The sequence below is a fragment of the Lepidochelys kempii genome, chromosome 10 (genome assembly GCF_965140285.1).
Source record: "Lepidochelys kempii isolate rLepKem1 chromosome 10, rLepKem1.hap1, whole genome shotgun sequence".
Classification (NCBI taxonomy): domain Eukaryota; kingdom Metazoa; phylum Chordata; order Testudines; family Cheloniidae; genus Lepidochelys; species Lepidochelys kempii.
In genome coordinates, this window is record NC_136389.1 from 47,285,377 (window position 1) to 47,303,235 (window position 17,859).

General features: G+C 49.9%; 1 protein-coding gene across 2 annotated transcripts in view; it reads right to left on the reverse strand.

Moving 5' to 3' along the window:
* Nucleotides 1-1,754: 1,754 nt before the first annotated feature.
* The window catches only part of LOC140918562 (collagen and calcium-binding EGF domain-containing protein 1), a 56,352-nt gene continuing 40,247 nt past the window's right edge, over nucleotides 1,755-17,859 (reverse strand). Inside the window, exons 10-11 of one of the 2 annotated variants that reach the window (XR_012161239.2) lie at nucleotides 2,263-2,644; nucleotides 1,755-2,124 (exon numbers count right to left, since the gene is read on the reverse strand). Coding sequence is in view for 1 of the 2 variants with exons in the window: in XM_073363284.2 (XP_073219385.1) it covers nucleotides 2,600-2,644 (45 nt within the window). In the remaining variant the exon portion in view is untranslated. Of the gene's footprint in view, nucleotides 2,645-17,859 lie in introns of both variants that reach the window. The other variant, XM_073363284.2, reaches the window with a different exon arrangement.

Below are 17,859 nucleotides of genomic sequence, written 5' to 3' on the forward strand. Positions count from 1 at the left end.
CTAGGTCCTGACTCTAGCTTTGATCTTTGGCTCTGACTCCCAGTCACCGTTCCTGATTATAACCACTAGGACAGGCTCCAGCTCTAACCACTAGGTCAGATGGCCCACGTCCATAACATAAACTCTTTGGGGCAAGGACTGCCTTTTTGTTCTGGGTTTGGCCAGCACCTAGCACAATGGGTCCATGATGGAATCCTGCAATATAAATAATAGACTCTCTCACACGCATGCACCCACAGTCAGGTTATGGCACTGGACTAGGACTCAGGAGATGTAGATTAAATTCATGGCTTTGCCACACATTCCTTTGTGACCCTGGGCAAGTGACTACATCTCTCTGTACCTCAGCTCCCTGTCTGTAAACCAGGCATAATTGTATTTCTTTTGTCTGTCTTGTCTATGCCAGTTGTGAGGCGTTTGGGGCAGGGACTGTCTGTCACTGTAAGTCTGTACAACACCTAGCACAATGAGGCCCTGATCTAAGATAGGGTCCCGAGGTGTGATACTACTAACAATAAAAGGGTGTTCAAATGAAAAATCCAGCCCATGGGAGGTAGCAATCCAGACACAGGGGCCAAGCACCCAGGCCGGGAGCTGGACCAACAGTCCATTCTGCTGGGTATGTACCTATGAGTCTGCCCTCGAGGGGATGATGTGCCTTTACATGTCTGCTGGGCAGAGCTGAGAAGCATTTTCAGGACTAAGCTTCTCATAGGGCTGTACTACTTGAAATGGATCTGGGGGTTATAGTGGGTCACAAACTGAATATGAGCCAACAATGTGACGCAGTTGTGGAAAAGGTTAATATCACTGGGTGTTGTGATGGTGTGTCCGCCCAACACTTGCTCTGAAGGGATTAATGGAGGCCTCACCTCTTCGGCTGAAGGCTGAGAGGAAAGCCCTCATTAGGGGAAGCTCACCTGTGCAGAAACAGGCAGGGCGGGGCTTCTATAAAGCCAGGGAGCTGTGAGGCAGCAGGGCTAGGCTGCAGTCACTCCCTGGGAGAAGGGAGGTGGGTTTGGGGGCTAGAGAGAAGAGTAGCCCATGGTTGCTCCAGAGGAAGCAGAAAGGGCAGTGTGCAGGGAGTGTCAGGGTAGGACATAGCCTAGGGAGGAAGCAGCAAGGTTGAGGACTGACCTGACCTTGGCTTCATGTTGTAGGGTCCCTGGGCTGGAACCCAGAGTAGCAGGCAGGCCCAGGCTCCCCTATCTACCACTGGGGAAGTGGCACGGGTGGGGCAGTGAATGGGAAGACTGACTGGGTCACTGTGGAGTGACAAAGACTTTGAAGGAGGGGGCTGGAGGGCCAAGTCATGAAGAGGCTGTAGCAACTCCTGGAGTGAGACAGAGCCTGCAGACCAGAGAGAGATGGAGTGATGGCATGCAACTGCAGGAAGGGGCATTGACCTGGGAGCTATTTCCTAGAATGGCCAGGAGGAGGCACCGCACCTGCGGTGAGTAGAGTGCCCCACCACAGAGGAACAGGAGTGTCCTATGTCAGACACAGGAGGTAACTGTCCTGCTCTGCTTAGCACTGGGGAGCCCTCAGCTGGAGTACTGTGACAAGGCCAATTCTGGGTGCCATGTTTTAGGACAGTTGGGGACAAATTGGAGAGAGTCCAGAGAAAAGCAACAAAAAGGACGAATGGTTTAGAAAACCTGACCTGTGAGGAAGATTTAAACAGAGGGTAAATTTAGGCTTTGTCTACACTAGAGATGCTACAAAAACAACAAGGAGTCTGGTGGCCCCTTAAAGACTAGCAGATTTATTTGAGCATAAGCTTTTGTGGGTAAAAAAAACCCACTTCTTCAGATACATGGAGTGGAAAATACAGATACAGGCATAGATATATTAGAGATGCTACAGGGATGGAAGGGGTTCTTCTGTCACTGTGGTAAATCCACACCTCCAAGAGGCGGTAGCTAGTCAACAGAAAAGGTGTTGATTTAACTATATCAGATGGGGTGAGTGGTGTAGTTACTGACCTATCTTTGTAGTGTAGACTCTGAGTAAACAAGACTGAGAGAAGACCTGCTCATAGTCTTCAAATATGTTCAGGGCTGTTATAAAGAGGACAGTGATCAATTGTTCTCCATGTCCACTGAAGGTAGGACAGGAAGTAATCTGCAGCAAGGGAGAGTTAGGTTAGACGTTAAGAAAAACTTTCTTACCTTAAGGATGGTTAAGCTCTGGAACAGACTTCTAAGGGAGGTTTCAGAATCCCTGTCACTGCAGGTTTTTAAGAACAGGTCGGACAAATACCTGCCAGGGCTGGTATAGGTATATTTGGTCCTGCTTCAGCATGTTGGGATGGACTAGATGACATCTTGAAGTCTCTTCTAGCCCTACATTTCTATGAAGGTGGAGAGAGCCCTTGCAAATGAAACCTTGGATCCTATAACTGCAGATCCTATAACTCTTATCCAACAAAATGTCTAGTTCTTTTAAATGTCAGCTATTTTCCTTGAAAACATCTTGTAGCAGTGAGTTCCACAGGTTTATCCAAGAGCTCCACTTCCTCTGCTGGGCTCATGTTGATTTTGAATCTTGGCTAAAAACTCATTACCAGACTGAATATCACATTCTTCAGATAGCAGAGTTACCCTGAGGAAGGGCATGTGGGATGAGGCTTAAACTCCTTCACCTGCAAGGCAAGGAAAAGGACCCAATTAATTATGCTATGCTCCTGGGGGGCAGGGGTGGGGGGTAACTAGTTGCCTCCTGGATAGAAGAGGCAGAGCTAAGCCATATAAGCAGACTTTTGAGGGAATTCAGTTGGGAAGGGGGCGATTGTGGAGGAGACAGGTCTCGCTGACGGAGAAAAGCCCTGAACTAGGGGCCTACAAAGGTAAGAGAACTGAAGTCAAGCCCAGGAGGGGCGAAGGATCTGTTAAGAGCTGACCTCTGGAACGGGACTGAACTGATGGCTGGCTTGGCGGGAGGTACAAGCCACAGAAGACCCAGAGAAGGAATCAGGGAATTCACCTACTAAGAGTGAGCGCTGTTTCCAAAGTGGCCACCAGAGGGAGTGAGAGAGGCAAAGTCCCCTGCAATGCTGCACATGGGCAGGAGGGGGTGCCCTAGCAGAAAGGATACACACTTCCAGCATGTCGGAGATTTTATCGGCACAGGTTGGAATACCCAAGAGCAGCTTCAGGCCCTGCCCCATTAAGGAGCGTAGAGCTGGAGTTCAGAAGTGTACGAAGTTCAGAGGGCAGTGAGACCCCTGAATAACCCTGGCTCTGCGGTGCCTGCTGAGAGGAGTGAGGGATGGCCAATCTGAATAACAACCAGCCCCAGTGTTTGCCGCAACGTCACTGTGACGAAGTGGGACTGTTCTTAATGTTTCCTCTGAAGATTGTAGGGGTGCCTCAGTTTCCCCTAGGCAGTTCTTAAGTATCTAGGTGGTGGGATAAGGGTGTATGATCGTTGCAGAGCCCTAGGGCAGGTGTGTGCAGGGGTCTGGACACAGAATTGCCAACACCCTGTTTCCTGGCAACTGATGGCCTGGCCCTTCCCCCCTGCAAGGTGAGAGCTAAAGGGTTGGAGAACAAAGGAATCAGGTGACCTCCTGGCCTGGGAAAGGGGCAAAACCCAGAGGAGGAGGGGCTGGAGGGAGATTCAGTTTGGGGCTGGCTGGGACATGGAGTGAAGTGCAGATGTGGTTGTCTGGCTCACTGCCCCCCAAAATGGACCCAGCTGAGGGGTCCTGCCCTGCACCTGCAAGCTCTGTTTTAGACCATGTTCCTGTCGTCTAATAAACCTCGGTTTTACTGGCTGGCTGAGAGTCACGTCTGACTGTGAAGTTGGGGGGCAGGACCCTCTGGCTTCCCCAGGGGCCCTGCCTGAGCGGACTCGCTGGGGGAAGCGCGCGGAGGGGCAGAGGATGCTGAATGCTCCGAGGTCAGACCCAGGAAGGTGGAAGCAGTGTGAGCTTTGTGTCCTGAAGACAGGCTGCTCACAGAAAGGAGACTTCCCCAGAGTCCTGCCCGGCTTCATGGGGAGCAGTTCCAGAGCATCGCCCAGGGACTCTGTGGCAGTGGTGGGATGGACTGTACCCCGTGGATGGCGCTTCCTGCAGTAAGTGACTGGGGAGCAGTAAAATGAAGGGGGATTGACGAGGACCAGGTGTGCTCAGCGAGGAGTGCTTTCGGGGGGTGATTAACCCCTGGGAGTGTGTGACCAGCGAGGAGGACTATGCAGTAATGGGGTCCCCCTGGGGACTGCGGTGAACAGTCTCAGGGGCGGAGGAGCCTGCGGCTTACTCCTTGGAGAAAGAAGGACTTTTGCAGTGACAGGGTTCCCCAGGGGATTGCAGCGAGCCATCCAAGGGGCAGAGGAGTCTGCAGCTCGACCCTGGCAAAGAGGTGGTGACCTCGAGAAGGGCTGGCACACTAGAGGTTCTCCCTGGAAACCGTGGGGAGCTGAGAGCACACAGGCCTGAGAGTCCACAACAACTTGGGAAGAGCAGAGCGATGGCCTGTCACCATCTCCTTAAGAAGGACATTGTAACCCTGTGCAGAGAGGGTTGAGCATTGGAAAGTTCACCAAAGCAGAGTTAATTGTGCAGCTGGAGGAGGATGACTGCTCTAAGGAACAGATTCCTGACCCCAGATGGGGCTATAGCAGGATCTGGGAGCAGCTGGAGTGGGAGCCAGACATCCCCAAGGCTCCTGTCCCTGACCAGATGGGGGTCTTCACGATCGGGTTCCCCATCAGGAGAACGGAGATGGATGGGATTGGAGCTGAGTCCGAGAGAGCAAGAGGACCGTGAGACAGCGAATGCCCGAGAAAGAGCTGCAGAAGCAGCAGCAGCATGAATTGGTGGTGGTGGAGCGGAGAGGCATAGGGGACCTCCCAGGGGTGAGTGGGGATAGACCCTGGGGGGCCAGTTCCGCAGGGAACCTCGAGACTAAATTGCTGCCCCTGGTTAAGGAGCGGGGGATGTGGATGCCCACCTCACTGCCTTTGAGCAGGCTGGAGATTTGAACCAGGGGGACCCTGCAGAAAAGCCCCAGGGTGTAGCTCCCTTGCTGGGTCCCAAGGCCATAGACTCCATCAGTCAGATGGGTGGGGAGGTGGACAGGCTCCCACTCCTGACCCCAACCTATATGTCTGTGTGGAGTTTCCTGGGGCCAGGCCCCTCGGACCTCCAGTGGGAGCAGAAGGTGATGGTCAATGGGAGACATTCCTGGGGTGGCAAGATCCTGGGACAGAGAGAACAGTTGTCACGGAGTCCCTGGGCGATGCTCTGGAACTGCTCCCCATGAAGCCAGGCAGGACTCTGGGGAAGTCTCCTTTCTGTGAGCAGCCTGTCTTCAGGACACACAGTTCACACAGCTTCCACTTTCCTGGATCTGACCTCAGAGCATTCAGCGTCCTCTGCCCCTCCGCGCGCTTCCCACAGCGAGTCTGCTCAGGCGGGGCTCCTGGGGAAGCCAGAGGGTCCTGCCCCCAAACTTCGCAGTCAGACTTGACTCTCAGCCAGCCAGTAAAACCAAGGTTTATTAGACGACAGGAACATGGTCTAAAACAGAGCTTGCAGGTGCAGAGAACAGGACCCCTCAGCTGGGTCCATTTTGGGGGGCTGTCAAGGTTCCTCCCCCACTCTGAACTCTAGGGTACAGATGTGGGGACCTGCATGAAAAACCTCCTAAGCTTATCTTTACCAGCTTAGGTCAAAACTTCCCCAAGGTACAAAATATTACCCCCGTTATCCTTGGAATGGCCGCTACCACCACCAAACTAATACTGGTTACTGGGGAAGAGCTGTTTGGACGCGTCCTTCCCCCCAAAATACTTCCCAAAACCTTGCACCCTACTTCCTGGACAAGGTTTGGTAAAAAGCCTCACCAATTCGCCTAGGTGACTACAGACCCAGACCCTTGGATCTTAAGAACAATGAACAATCCTCCCAACACTTGCACTCCCCCTTTCCTGGGAAATGTTGGATAAAAAGCCTCACCAATTTGCATAGGTGACCACAGACCCAAACCCTTGGATCTGAGAACAATGAAAAAGCATTCAGTGTTTTACAAGAAGACTTTTAATAAAAAATAGAAGTAAATAGAAATAAAGAAATCCCCCCTGTAAAATCAGGATGGTAGATATCTTACAGGGTAATTAGATTCAAAAACATAGAGAACCCCTCTAGGCAAAACCTTAAGTTACAAAAAAGATACACAGACAGAAATAGTTATTCTATTCAGCACAATTCTTTTCTCAGCCATTTAAAGAAATCATAATCTAACACATACCTAGCTAGATTACTTACTAAAAGTTCTAAGGCTCCATTCCTGTTCTGTCCCTGGCCAAGACGACTACAGACAGACACACAAACCCTTTGTTTCTCTCCCTCCTCCCAGCTTTTGAAAGTATTTTGTCTCCTCATTGGTCATTTTGGTCAGGTGCCAGCGAGGTTACCTTTAGCTTCTTAACCCTTTACAGGTGAGAGGAGCTTTCCCCTGGCCAGGAGGGATTTCAAAGGGGTTTACCCTTCCCTTTATATTTATGACACGCCCCCCAAATCTCAGCTAGGGTGAAACACTGGCTGGGATTTCTTCCTGGAGCTCTAGGAAAACAGAGTTAATAAGACACATGCATCTCTAAATATACTACCAAGTACATAAAGACTAACAATATTTTCCACATCTCAAGGACGATTTTAACCAGTTGATTCTGGGAAACTTTCACGGGAGAGTGCATCAGCCACTTTGTTAGAAGCTCCTGAGATGTGTTGGATGTCGAAATCAAAATCTTGGAGAGCTAAACTCCACCGAAGAAGTTTTCTGTTAGTTTCTTTGACGGTGTGAAGCCACTTTAGTGCAGCATGGTCGGTTTGCAGGTGGAAACGCCGTCCCCAAACATATGGGCGTAGCTTTTCCAGAGCGTAGACAATGGCATAACATTCTTTTTCAGTGACTGACCAGTTGCTTTCCCTCTCAGACAGTTTTTTGCTGAGAAACACTACAGGGTGGAATTCTTGATCAGGTCCTTTCTGCATTAAAACTGCTCCCACACCACGCTCGGATGCATCTGTGGTTACTAGGAACGGTTTGTCAAAGTCTGGGGCCCTTAGTACAGGGTCAGACATGAGTGTTGCTTTAAGCTTGTTAAAGGCCTTCTGACACTTTCCGGTCCACTGAACAGCATTTGGCTGTTTCTTTTTGGTTAGGTCTGTCAGTGGGGCGGCGATTTGGCTGTAGTGCGGTACAAATCGTCTGTAATAACCGGCCAAGCCTAAGAAGGATTGAACCTGTTTCTTTGACTTTGGGACAGGCCACTTTTGGATAGCATCCACTTTGGCCTGTAGGGGGCTGATAGTTCCTTGACCCACCTGGTGTCCAAGGTAAGTCACTCTGTTTAGGCCTATTTGACACTTCTTAGCCTTAACAGTTAGTCCTGCCTCCCTTATGCGCTCAAGGACTTTTTGTAGATGTTCCAGGTGGTCTGCCCAGGAATCCGAAAATATGGCCACATCGTCAAGGTAGGCGACTGCATATTCTCCTAATCCCGCTAGGAGACCATCTACAAGTCTTTGGAAAGTGGCGGGTGCATTTCGCAGCCCGAAAGGGAGTACATTAAATTCATACAGCCCGAGATGTGTGATGAAGGCTGACCTTTCCTTGGCAGATTCATTTAGCGGTACCTGCCAGTACCCCTTGGTTAAGTCCAAGGTAGAGATGAACTGGGCCCTTCCCAGTTTCTCTAATAGTTCATCTGTGCGTGGCATGGGATAGTTGTCTGGGCGAGTTACAGCATTTAGCTTACGGTAGTCCACGCAAAAACGTATTTCCCCATCTGGTTTGGGAACTAGAACCACTGGAGATGCCCATGCACTTTCAGAGGGGCGGATTACACCCATCTGTAACATATCCTGGATCTCCCGTTCTATAGCAGTTTTAGCTTGAGGAGACACCCGGTAAGGTTGGACCCTAATTGGGTGAGCATTACCTGTGTCAATGGAGTGGTATGCCCGTTCAGTCAGTCCTGGGGTGGCTGAGAACGTTGGCGCGTAGCTAGTGCACAGCTCCTGGATCTGCTGTCGCTGCATACGCCCAAGGGTCATGGAGAGGTTCACCTCTTCCACACCACCAGCACATTTCCCTTCGTAGTAGACACCTTCAGGCCACTCAGCGTCGTCTCCTCCCTGGGCTGTAAACTGACAAACCTTTAATTCTCTGGAATAAAAGGGCTTTAGAGAATTAATATGATACACCTTAGGCTTTCGGTTGGAGGTGGGGAATGCTATGAGATAATTAACAGCTCCCAGGAGCTCCTGGACCACGAATGGCCCTTCCCACGATGCTTCCATTTTATGGGCCTGGAGCGCCTTTAAGACCATGACCTGGTCTCCTACTTTGAAGGAACGCTCTCTGGCATGTTTATCATACCAGGCTTTTTGCTCTTTTTGAGCATCCTGTAAGTTTTCTCTAGCAAGGGCTAAAGAGGTTCGGAGGGTGTTTTGTAGGTTGGTTACAAAGTCCAGAATGTTAGTTCCTGGAGAAGGTGTAAATCCCTCCCATTGCTGCTTCACCAACTGCAATGGCCCCTTAACCTCACGGCCATATACAAGTTCAAATGGGGAAAACCCTAAACTGGGATGTGGTACAGCTCTGTAGGCAAAGAGCAACTGCTGCAACACTAGGTCCCAATCATTGGAGTGCTCATTTACGAATTTACGTATCATGGCCCCCAAAGTTCCATTAAACTTCTCCACCATGCCATTTGTTTGATGATGGTAAGGAGTGGCAACCAAGTGATTTACCCCATGAGCTTCCCAAAGGTTTTTCATAGTTCCTGCCAGGAAATTAGTCCCTGCATCTGTGAGGATGTCGGAGGGCCAACCTACCCTGGCAAAAATGTCTGCTGGTGCCTGGCACACACTTTTAGCCCTGGTGTTGCTTAGAGCTACTGCTTCCGGCCATCGGGTGGCAAAATCCATGAAAGTCAGTATGTACTGCTTTCCTCTGGGTGTCTTTTTCGGAAAAGGACCCAGAATATCCACAGCTACTCGCTGAAATGGAACTTCAATGATGGGGAGTGGCTGGAGAGGAGCTTTGACCTGGTCTTGGGGTTTTCCCACTCTTTGGCACACCTCACAAGACTGGACATAGGTAGAAACATCCTTGCCCATTCCCTCCCAGTGGAATGACCCCCCCAAACGGTCTTTGGTCCTGTTCACCCCAGCATGGCCACTAGGGTGATCATGGGCTAAGCTCAAGAGCTTGGCCCGGTATTTAGTTGGAACTACCAACTGTCTCTGAGGATGCCAGTCTTCCTGGTGTCCCCCAGAAAGAGTTTCCTTGTATAAAAGTCCTCTTTCTACAACAAACCTGGATCGATTAGAAGAGCTGAGAGGCGGTGGGTTGCTCCGTGCCGCCGTCCAAGCTCTCTGGAGGCTTTCATCTGCTTCCTGTTCGGTCTGGAACTGTTCCCTTGATGCTGGAGACATCAGTTCCTCATGGGATTGTGGACCTAGGCTTGGTCCCTCTGGAAGCGATATAGGGGATGGAGCTGTTTCTGTTGACTGTGAACCGCTCTCCGCTGGTGTACTATGTTGGGATTCAGGCTCCGGCTGAGCCTCTTGTGTAGGGTTATCGGCTGCTGCCAGTTCAGGTTCGGTGGGGCCCTCTGGTGTTGAGGTTGCAAGTACTGGATTCAGTGCTGACACGGGGTCTGGTGTTGGTTGTTCGGCTGGTTCCGGTTCTGGGACTGGTTCCGTCTGGGTCTCTGGGACTGGATCCACTACTGCTGTTGCAGACATTGGCCTGGGGTCCAGGTCCATCACCTCTGACTGGGTCCTGATAGAAGTTTCCGGAACAGAGCTAGGCCTCACGGCTTGTTTAGCCTGGTTGCGGGTGACCATTCCCACCCTCTTGGCCTGCTTCACATGATTGGCCAAGTCTTCCCCCAACAGCATGGGGATGGGATAATCATCATAGACTGCAAAAGTCCACATTCCTGACCAGCCCTTGTACTGGACAGGCAACTTGGCTGTAGGCAAATTGAAAGAGTTGGACTTGAAGGGTTGAATCGTTACTTGGATCTCTGGGTTGATTAAATTGGGGTCCACTAAGGAAGCATGGATAGCTGACACTTGTGCTCCGGTGTCCCTCCACGCGGTGACCTTCTTCCCACCCACACTCAGTTTCCCTCCGCTCCAAGGGTATCTGGGAGGTATCTGGGCCTGTGGACCTCTGGTGTGATTCCGGTGCAATGAACTGTAATCTGTTGGGGTTCTTGGGGCAGTTGGCCTTTACATGCCCCAGCTCGTTACACTTAAAACATCGTCCAGCTGACGGGTCACTGGGGCGAGGAGGGTTGCTGGAGAACGGGGTGGTGGGACGATAAGGGGTCTGGAGGGTTCTTTGGGAGGTAGGTGGGGCTTTGGGCGGCCCCCGGTAATAGGGTGTGGTCTGGGGTGGTCCCTTCTGGTCTCCGCTCCAACTGCGACCAGTTTTCTTCTTCTCTGCCACCTCCACCCATCTGGCTCCAATCTCTCCTGCCTCAATTACAGTTTTGGGTTTCCCATCTAGGATGTATCTTTCTATTTCCTCAGGAACACCCTCTAAGAATTGTTCCATTTGCATTAGGAAGGGCAAATTTACTGGAGATTCAACACTTGCTCCTGATATCCAGGCATCCCAATGTTTCACAATGTGGTAGGCATGTCGGGTAAATGACATGTCTGGTTTCCACCTTAGGGCTCGGAACCTCCGACGAGACTGCTCGGGTGTTATCCCCATTCTGACTCTCGCCTTGGATTTAAACAGTTCATACTTGTTCATATGTTCTTTAGGCATTTCAGCTGCCACCTCAGCTAAGGGTCCACTGAGCTGCGGCCTCAGCTCTACCATGTATTGGTCAGTAGAGATGTTGTACCCAAGGCAGGCCCTTTCGAAGTTTTCTAAGAAGGCCTCAGTATCATCACCTGCCTTGTAGGTGGGGAACCTTCTGGGATGGGAAGTGGTACCTGGAGAAGGATTGCTAGGGTTTGTTGGTATATTCTGCTGGGCCTTTATCCTCTCCATCTCCTCCACATGCTTCCTCGCCTCCATTTCCCTCTTGTGGGCAGCCTCCTGTACCTCCTTCTCCAGCCGCATGAGTTCTATCTGTCTTTCATGTTCCCTTTGTTTTTCCTCAGCCTGAAATTTGGCTAATTCCAGCTGTAGTCGAGCCGAGGATTTGGCCATTCTAACCTCTCTGTTTTTAACTAACTTTACACCCGAGGTTTAGAAATAAACAAACAAAACTTGGCTGTAAAATTTTGCTGTGCTGGAATAGAATACCTATTCTCTGATAGTGATTGTCAGCCTACAGAAAAAGACAATTCCCTTGTCTCTGCTCTGGGCCCAAATTAAAGCAAAAAACCTCGAACTACTTGGGAACCTGCTTACCCAGCCCAAAGGAAAAAAAAAATTTCTTTTCAAACCTGTGCTCCTTGTAAAACAAAAAAAAATCAAAATCCTAAAAAAAACCCTGCCACTTTTGTCTCCAGGCAAATGGGTAGAGCACACACCCCCTATTTACTTTTAGGAAGAAAAGAAAAAAAAACCTCTGGGTTGGAAGACTGTGAATTTCCCTGCAGGAGTTAAGTACCCTGCCTCCAGGCAAAGAAAACCTGCAATTCACAAGATAATTCCCTTTTGTCTCTGCTTGGCCACAAAGCAGAGAGAAACCAAGCTGCTTTCAGTTTCAAAGCTCCCTTCTGGACTTCCTAAAAATTCCTTTTTAAAATCTGTATTTCTAGTTCAAAAAATCTCAACTGGATCTCAAAATGATTTCAGGTTAATCCCACCACTGTGCCACCATGTCAAGGTTCCTCCCCCACTCTGAACTCTAGGGTACAGATGTGGGGACCTGCATGAAAAACCTCCTAAGCTTATCTTTACCAGCTTAGGTCAAAACTTCCCCAAGGTACAAAATATTACCCCCGTTATCCTTGGAATGGCCGCTACCACCACCAAACTAATACTGGTTACTGGGGAAGAGCTGTTTGGACGCGTCCTTCCCCCCAAAATACTTCCCAAAACCTTGCACCCTACTTCCTGGACAAGGTTTGGTAAAAAGCCTCACCAATTCGCCTAGGTGACTACAGACCCAGACCCTTGGATCTTAAGAACAATGAACAATCCTCCCAACACTTGCACTCCCCCTTTCCTGGGAAATGTTGGATAAAAAGCCTCACCAATTTGCATAGGTGACCACAGACCCAAACCCTTGGATCTGAGAACAATGAAAAAGCATTCAGTGTTTTACAAGAAGACTTTTAATAAAAAATAGAAGTAAATAGAAATAAAGAAATCCCCCCTGTAAAATCAGGATGGTAGATATCTTACAGGGTAATTAGATTCAAAAACATAGAGAACCCCTCTAGGCAAAACCTTAAGTTACAAAAAAGATACACAGACAGAAATAGTTATTCTATTCAGCACAATTCTTTTCTCAGCCATTTAAAGAAATCATAATCTAACACATACCTAGCTAGATTACTTACTAAAAGTTCTAAGGCTCCATTCCTGTTCTGTCCCTGGCCAAGACGACTACAGACAGACACACAAACCCTTTGTTTCTCTCCCTCCTCCCAGCTTTTGAAAGTATTTTGTCTCCTCATTGGTCATTTTGGTCAGGTGCCAGCGAGGTTACCTTTAGCTTCTTAACCCTTTACAGGTGAGAGGAGCTTTCCCCTGGCCAGGAGGGATTTCAAAGGGGTTTACCCTTCCCTTTATATTTATGACAGGGGCAGTGAGCCAGACAACAATGTCTGCACTTCACTCCATGTCCCAGCCAGCCCCAAACTGAATCTCCCTCCAGCCCCTCCTCCTCTGGGTTTTGCCCCTTTCCCAGGCCAGGAGGTCACCTGATTCCTTTGTTCTCCAACCCTTTAGCTCTCACCTTGCAGGGGGGAAGGGCCAGGCCATCAGTTGCCAGGAAACAGGGTGTTGGCCATTCTGTGTCTAGACCCCTGCACACACCTGCCCTAGGGCTCTGCAACGATCATACACCCTTATCCCACCACCTAGATACTTAAGAACTGCATAGGGGAAACTGAGGTACCCCTACAATATTCAGAGGAAGCATTAAGAACAGTCCCACTTCATCACAGTCACCCACCCTGATCCCATGTGTGTATTTCCTGCTCCCTCTACACATTCAGCCACTGGCTGGACAGGAAGTGGAAATAGGCCAAGAGAGCTGGGAGAAAAGGCTGGACTGAGCAGGGGTCTGGGACTCGGAACCTCCTAAGTGCTCATCTGGAGGTCAGACTAGGTGTGCTATTCTCAAACTGTGGGTCAGGACCCCAAAGTGGGTTGCAACCCCATTTTAATAGAGTTGCCAGGGCTGGCTTAGACTTTCTGGGGCCCAGGGCTAAAGCCCCTTGGCTCAGGCTTCAGTCTCCCCTCCTGGGGCTGCATAGTAATTTTTGTTGTCAAAAGGGGGTTGCGGTGCAATGAAATTTAATAGCCCTGGGACTAGGTGATCACAACTGTCCCTTCTGGCCTTAGAATCTCTTCATCTTGCCTCTTCCCCTGGGCTGTGCTCTGATCTTGGTTCAGTCGCTTACGGGCTGATCGTCACAGGTATTGAACAGCCAAAGTTCCATCTGAATTCAGTGATCACTCTGGGTGCTCAACGTTTATGAAAAACCAGGCCCTTCATCTGTTTTCCTGTCCCTTGGGACTGTAACACTGGCTGCTGCTCAGGGCAGTCATGGGAATTAAGTCATAGATTTTCTTTTTTTTAAAGATTGGAATGGACCTTTCAGAACCTCCAGTCTGACCTCTTGCCTCACACAGAATGGGCACCCCTGACTGTGGCGTTTAGCTTCAGCTTCCAACCCTTGGATTTTTGTCCTGTCTCTTTCTGCTGGACATGTCTATAGTCAGGTATCATTTCCTCCTGTAGGCATGTGTAGATGAACTCCCTAATGTTTATAAAACATATGGAAGAGGAAAGTTAGTGCTAAGTAAATAAACCAAAATCTGGCTCGGTTTCCTGGATAGCCCTGGATGTGCAGCCCAAACCTTTGTGAGCTTCCGAGCCCTTCTGAGGTTTGTCCATCACCCAGGGACACCTTGTCTAAACAGTTGATCCTCCTGGACAGGTGTGAGCTAATCCTGTTGGCTCCTCTTTCTCTGGGCACCCTCGGTGACTTGTGTTGTGGTATTTCAAATCTCCTCCCCATCCCTGAGTGCATGTTAATACAAGATCAGATCTCTTAACAGTTCCGTCCCTGTGTAACAAGAAGTGATGAGGTGCTGACAGACTAACTCCTTCCTCTCAGCCGCTTGCCTATCCCCTGGGGCTGCCCATCACTGTGGTACTAATCAACTTCAGAGAATGCTACTTCCCTCAGGCACACAGAAAACAGAGATACAGAAAATAGCGGAGAAGACCCAGGCACATAATGCACGGCATATAAAACGCCTGGTAATAACACACACAGATTTCTCTTTCCCGGAGTACCTTTTCATTCCAGTTTGAGATGAGCCCAAGCCCAAACCAAACCTTGGGCCTGTTTGAGATCTGAAACCAGATTCAACTGCTTGCAATGGGTTGAATACCCCTCAGCTCAGGGGTGTTTGAACTGTGGGTCTGAGTTGTATAGCCTGACACCATTTCGAAGTTGATTAGACTGGCGGGATCCTCATGTGACAAATAGAGCATCCGTCATCAGGACTGGCAACGTGCCCAAAGATGGGGAACCCCTGACTGTATTGAGGCCGATCTGTGCAATTTCTCTGCACTCACCAGGCCTGACTTTTGCCTTCCGCTATCTTTATAGCTATCCTAATATTAATAAAGATTCCACCTGGAAAGAACTGGGGTATCCTCTGGGAGTAGCAGGCTGCCCCATGAATGCTGTCAGTGTGCTGAGGGGAGAAATCTCTCTAGCTGGCGTTGAATGAGCTGAGAACGCTGCCTCTGAGCATATTACACATAACAACTATTTAGTGGTTTCATGCCCTTCGGCCAAGCACAACTCGGGCTGAGCTGGTCAGATCAGAAAAGAACTAACCCCAGCTTTCGCTCCCTATGTTTGACCCAACCCTGAGGACTGTAAAAAGTTTGGTAAACTCTTTTCACGTTTTTCCTCCATGCCTCTTGACTTTTGGGTTTCAGCTGGGAATGGACCAGCAAACGCTGACCTAGTATGAGGGAGTCTGCGCTCATGATATTTCCAGTCTGAGGCCATGACATTGGATCTCTCCTGGGCGCAGAGAACCCGATCTCACAGGGTTTTAGTCACTGATGATACATCCACAGAAAGAGCATCCCTGGCTACTGCAGCCATGTGAGTGGTTGACAATGGAGAATATCCCCATGTATCTCATTGTCTTCCTTTTGGAGGAAGATTCCCCAATATGTTTCCATGTGATACTCATCCATCTACGTTTTCTAAGACAGAGGTGGTCTGGTGTTTCCAGAGTGCTGTATATATCTATCTTTCTCTAACTGCTTGGAGTGAGATGGGATTGAATCAGAGACCTGGTTCTCAACACTCCAGTATTGGGCCAGATCTTCAGCTAGTGTCAATCAGGGCTGAAGTCAATGGAGCTACATCAGTTTATACCGCCCAAGGATCTGGTTCATTGTGACTGTGTGGTGGAGGAGGAGGGGGAATAGAGGGGAACTAGAATCGAAACCCGAATCCAGATTCAAATGTTATGATTGGCTCATATTTGTATTTGTGACAGACCAAAACTCCACATCCAAGTAAGTGTCCCTGAGCTTTGAAACGTTTGAAATCTGGATGAAGATCCAAATTTTGTGACTCTAGTTTCTTGCATTGAGACATGTTTCTCGTTGAGTTTAGCTGCTGCTGAGGCATGTAGGTGGGATATAGTAGATGGCATGAAAGGTGCCATTCATTAATTTCAGCTCCATTGTTCCACTGAGCTCCTCTCATGCATCTGGTCACTGGGTTATTTGTTGTGTGCTTAGCAATAATTAACATTTCTTCATGGTCCAAAGCCAACACCCCATTCCGTGTTATCATCCCTTGCTCTCTGGAGAGGAGGCGGTGGTTTGATTGGATGCACCAAGTAATTGGAATTACAATGAAGTGCCATGTTAATCAGAGAGAGCGTGAGGATGGAGTTTGTCCTGAGGTTAAGAAGGAAAGAAAGGCAGATAGAAAGATAAGAGCTTCCTGCACGCAAAGGCCTGCCTGAGGAGAGCTGCAGGCTCGGTGGAGCTGCCTCAAACCTGTCTTTCCTCTCAGTCTCTCAGCACAGCTGTCCCTTCATGACCCCCCCTATACTGGTGTAAATTACATTGGAGGAGTTGATGGCAGGATCCCCTTGCCCCAGGGCTGGGTGGATTCCTCTGGGAGGGAGTGCACCCAAGAGGGGAGGGGGACAATGGCAGGACATTCAGGTCATAGGAGACAGCCTTGGGGAAAGTGGGAGGGTGTGGGGGTGAGAGAGAGGGGAGAAAGGCCAAGGGGGTGATTGTGGCCCCTCCATGGTGGCCCCCAAGACTCCTCCAACGGGTCCCAAAAGCTGCTTCAGCCCCTGCTGCAGCCCACAATCCTCTTGTCTCCCAGGAGGCACCACTGCACACCCTTCACAGGTGATGCACCCCACCCAGGGTCCAGCAGCTGGGGAGGAGGAACCCAGAAATACCGGGCACGGGCCATAATCCACCTGCACCAACTGCTCCTGGTGCGAATGAAGGGCTGGCTCGGATTGCTGGCAACACAGGTGTTTGCAGCTGGCCTAGCTCGTGGACTGGAGCTAGCTGGAGGGTTCTGGAGCCCAGCTGCCAATAACACGTCCCCTTGCCATTTCTTGCAGACGGCACATTAGGGCCCAGTGATCTAGGGACAGGAAGTGGTGTTGGGCGCTAGACTTCTGTCTTTGGATTCCCATCTCCCTCTGCTCACAAGACACACATTGAGAGGTCTCCACCAGCTCCTTGCAGAACTGGTAGGGTCTAGTGGACCGAACAGAGGCTCGGGAAGCAAGAACTCTCTCTGCTCTGCTTCTGACTTGCTGGGTGACCTTGGGCAAGTCCCTTAGCCAGTCTGTGCCTTGATTTCTCCATCTGTAACATGGGGGAACTAGCGCTCTCGTAATTCCCAAGGTGTTGTTTGGCTCAGAGAATGACTGGACAGTGCTTCGATTGGCCTCAGATGAAAGGCACCTGCACACTTTAAGGGATGCACTGTATGGGACCTCCTCTTTTGTGGGCTCTTCAGCATGCACCCCTGGCCAGGCACCTTGGGCCCAGTCCTGCTCCCATTCACATCAATGACCCAAGTCTAATAGTCTTCAACGATCCAGTTCTAGATGTTGGAACCTGACAAACACATTTTAATTCACTCGCTGCCATGGTGCTAGTGGAGACAGCCATGATGCATAACTTTGTGCTTTATAATGTTTGGCCTAAACATGAGCATTCACTCACATCAGCATTGAGTTCCTGGTTTGACAAGCCATTTGTAAAGAGGGCCAACCCACCTATTCTAACACTACCATCTTCCTCCCCCTACTAGGCTTAGGGGTAGGAAGATGGCCCAGTGATAAGACCTAGCTCCGATGCCCTGCCCCGCCACAGGCTTCCTCTGTGACTTTGGGCAAGTCACTTAGGGTATTCATTGCAGATTAAGTCCAGGTGACTGACACCCAGGTCTGACCACCTGGGTTATCCTAGCCTGCCTGCATTATTGTGTCCACACTGCTAACCTGCTAGGGGCACATCCCATGGTTCTTAGCACTGCAGTGAACTGATTGGCTCTATGATTCTTTCCCAGTGAATTATGGGAGAACTTGCTGGTCCTTCTAGGCATGTGGGGGGGGGATTGTGGGAAGGCACTGGAGGACTGTCTGTTTCCAGGTGAGTTAGCCTGCA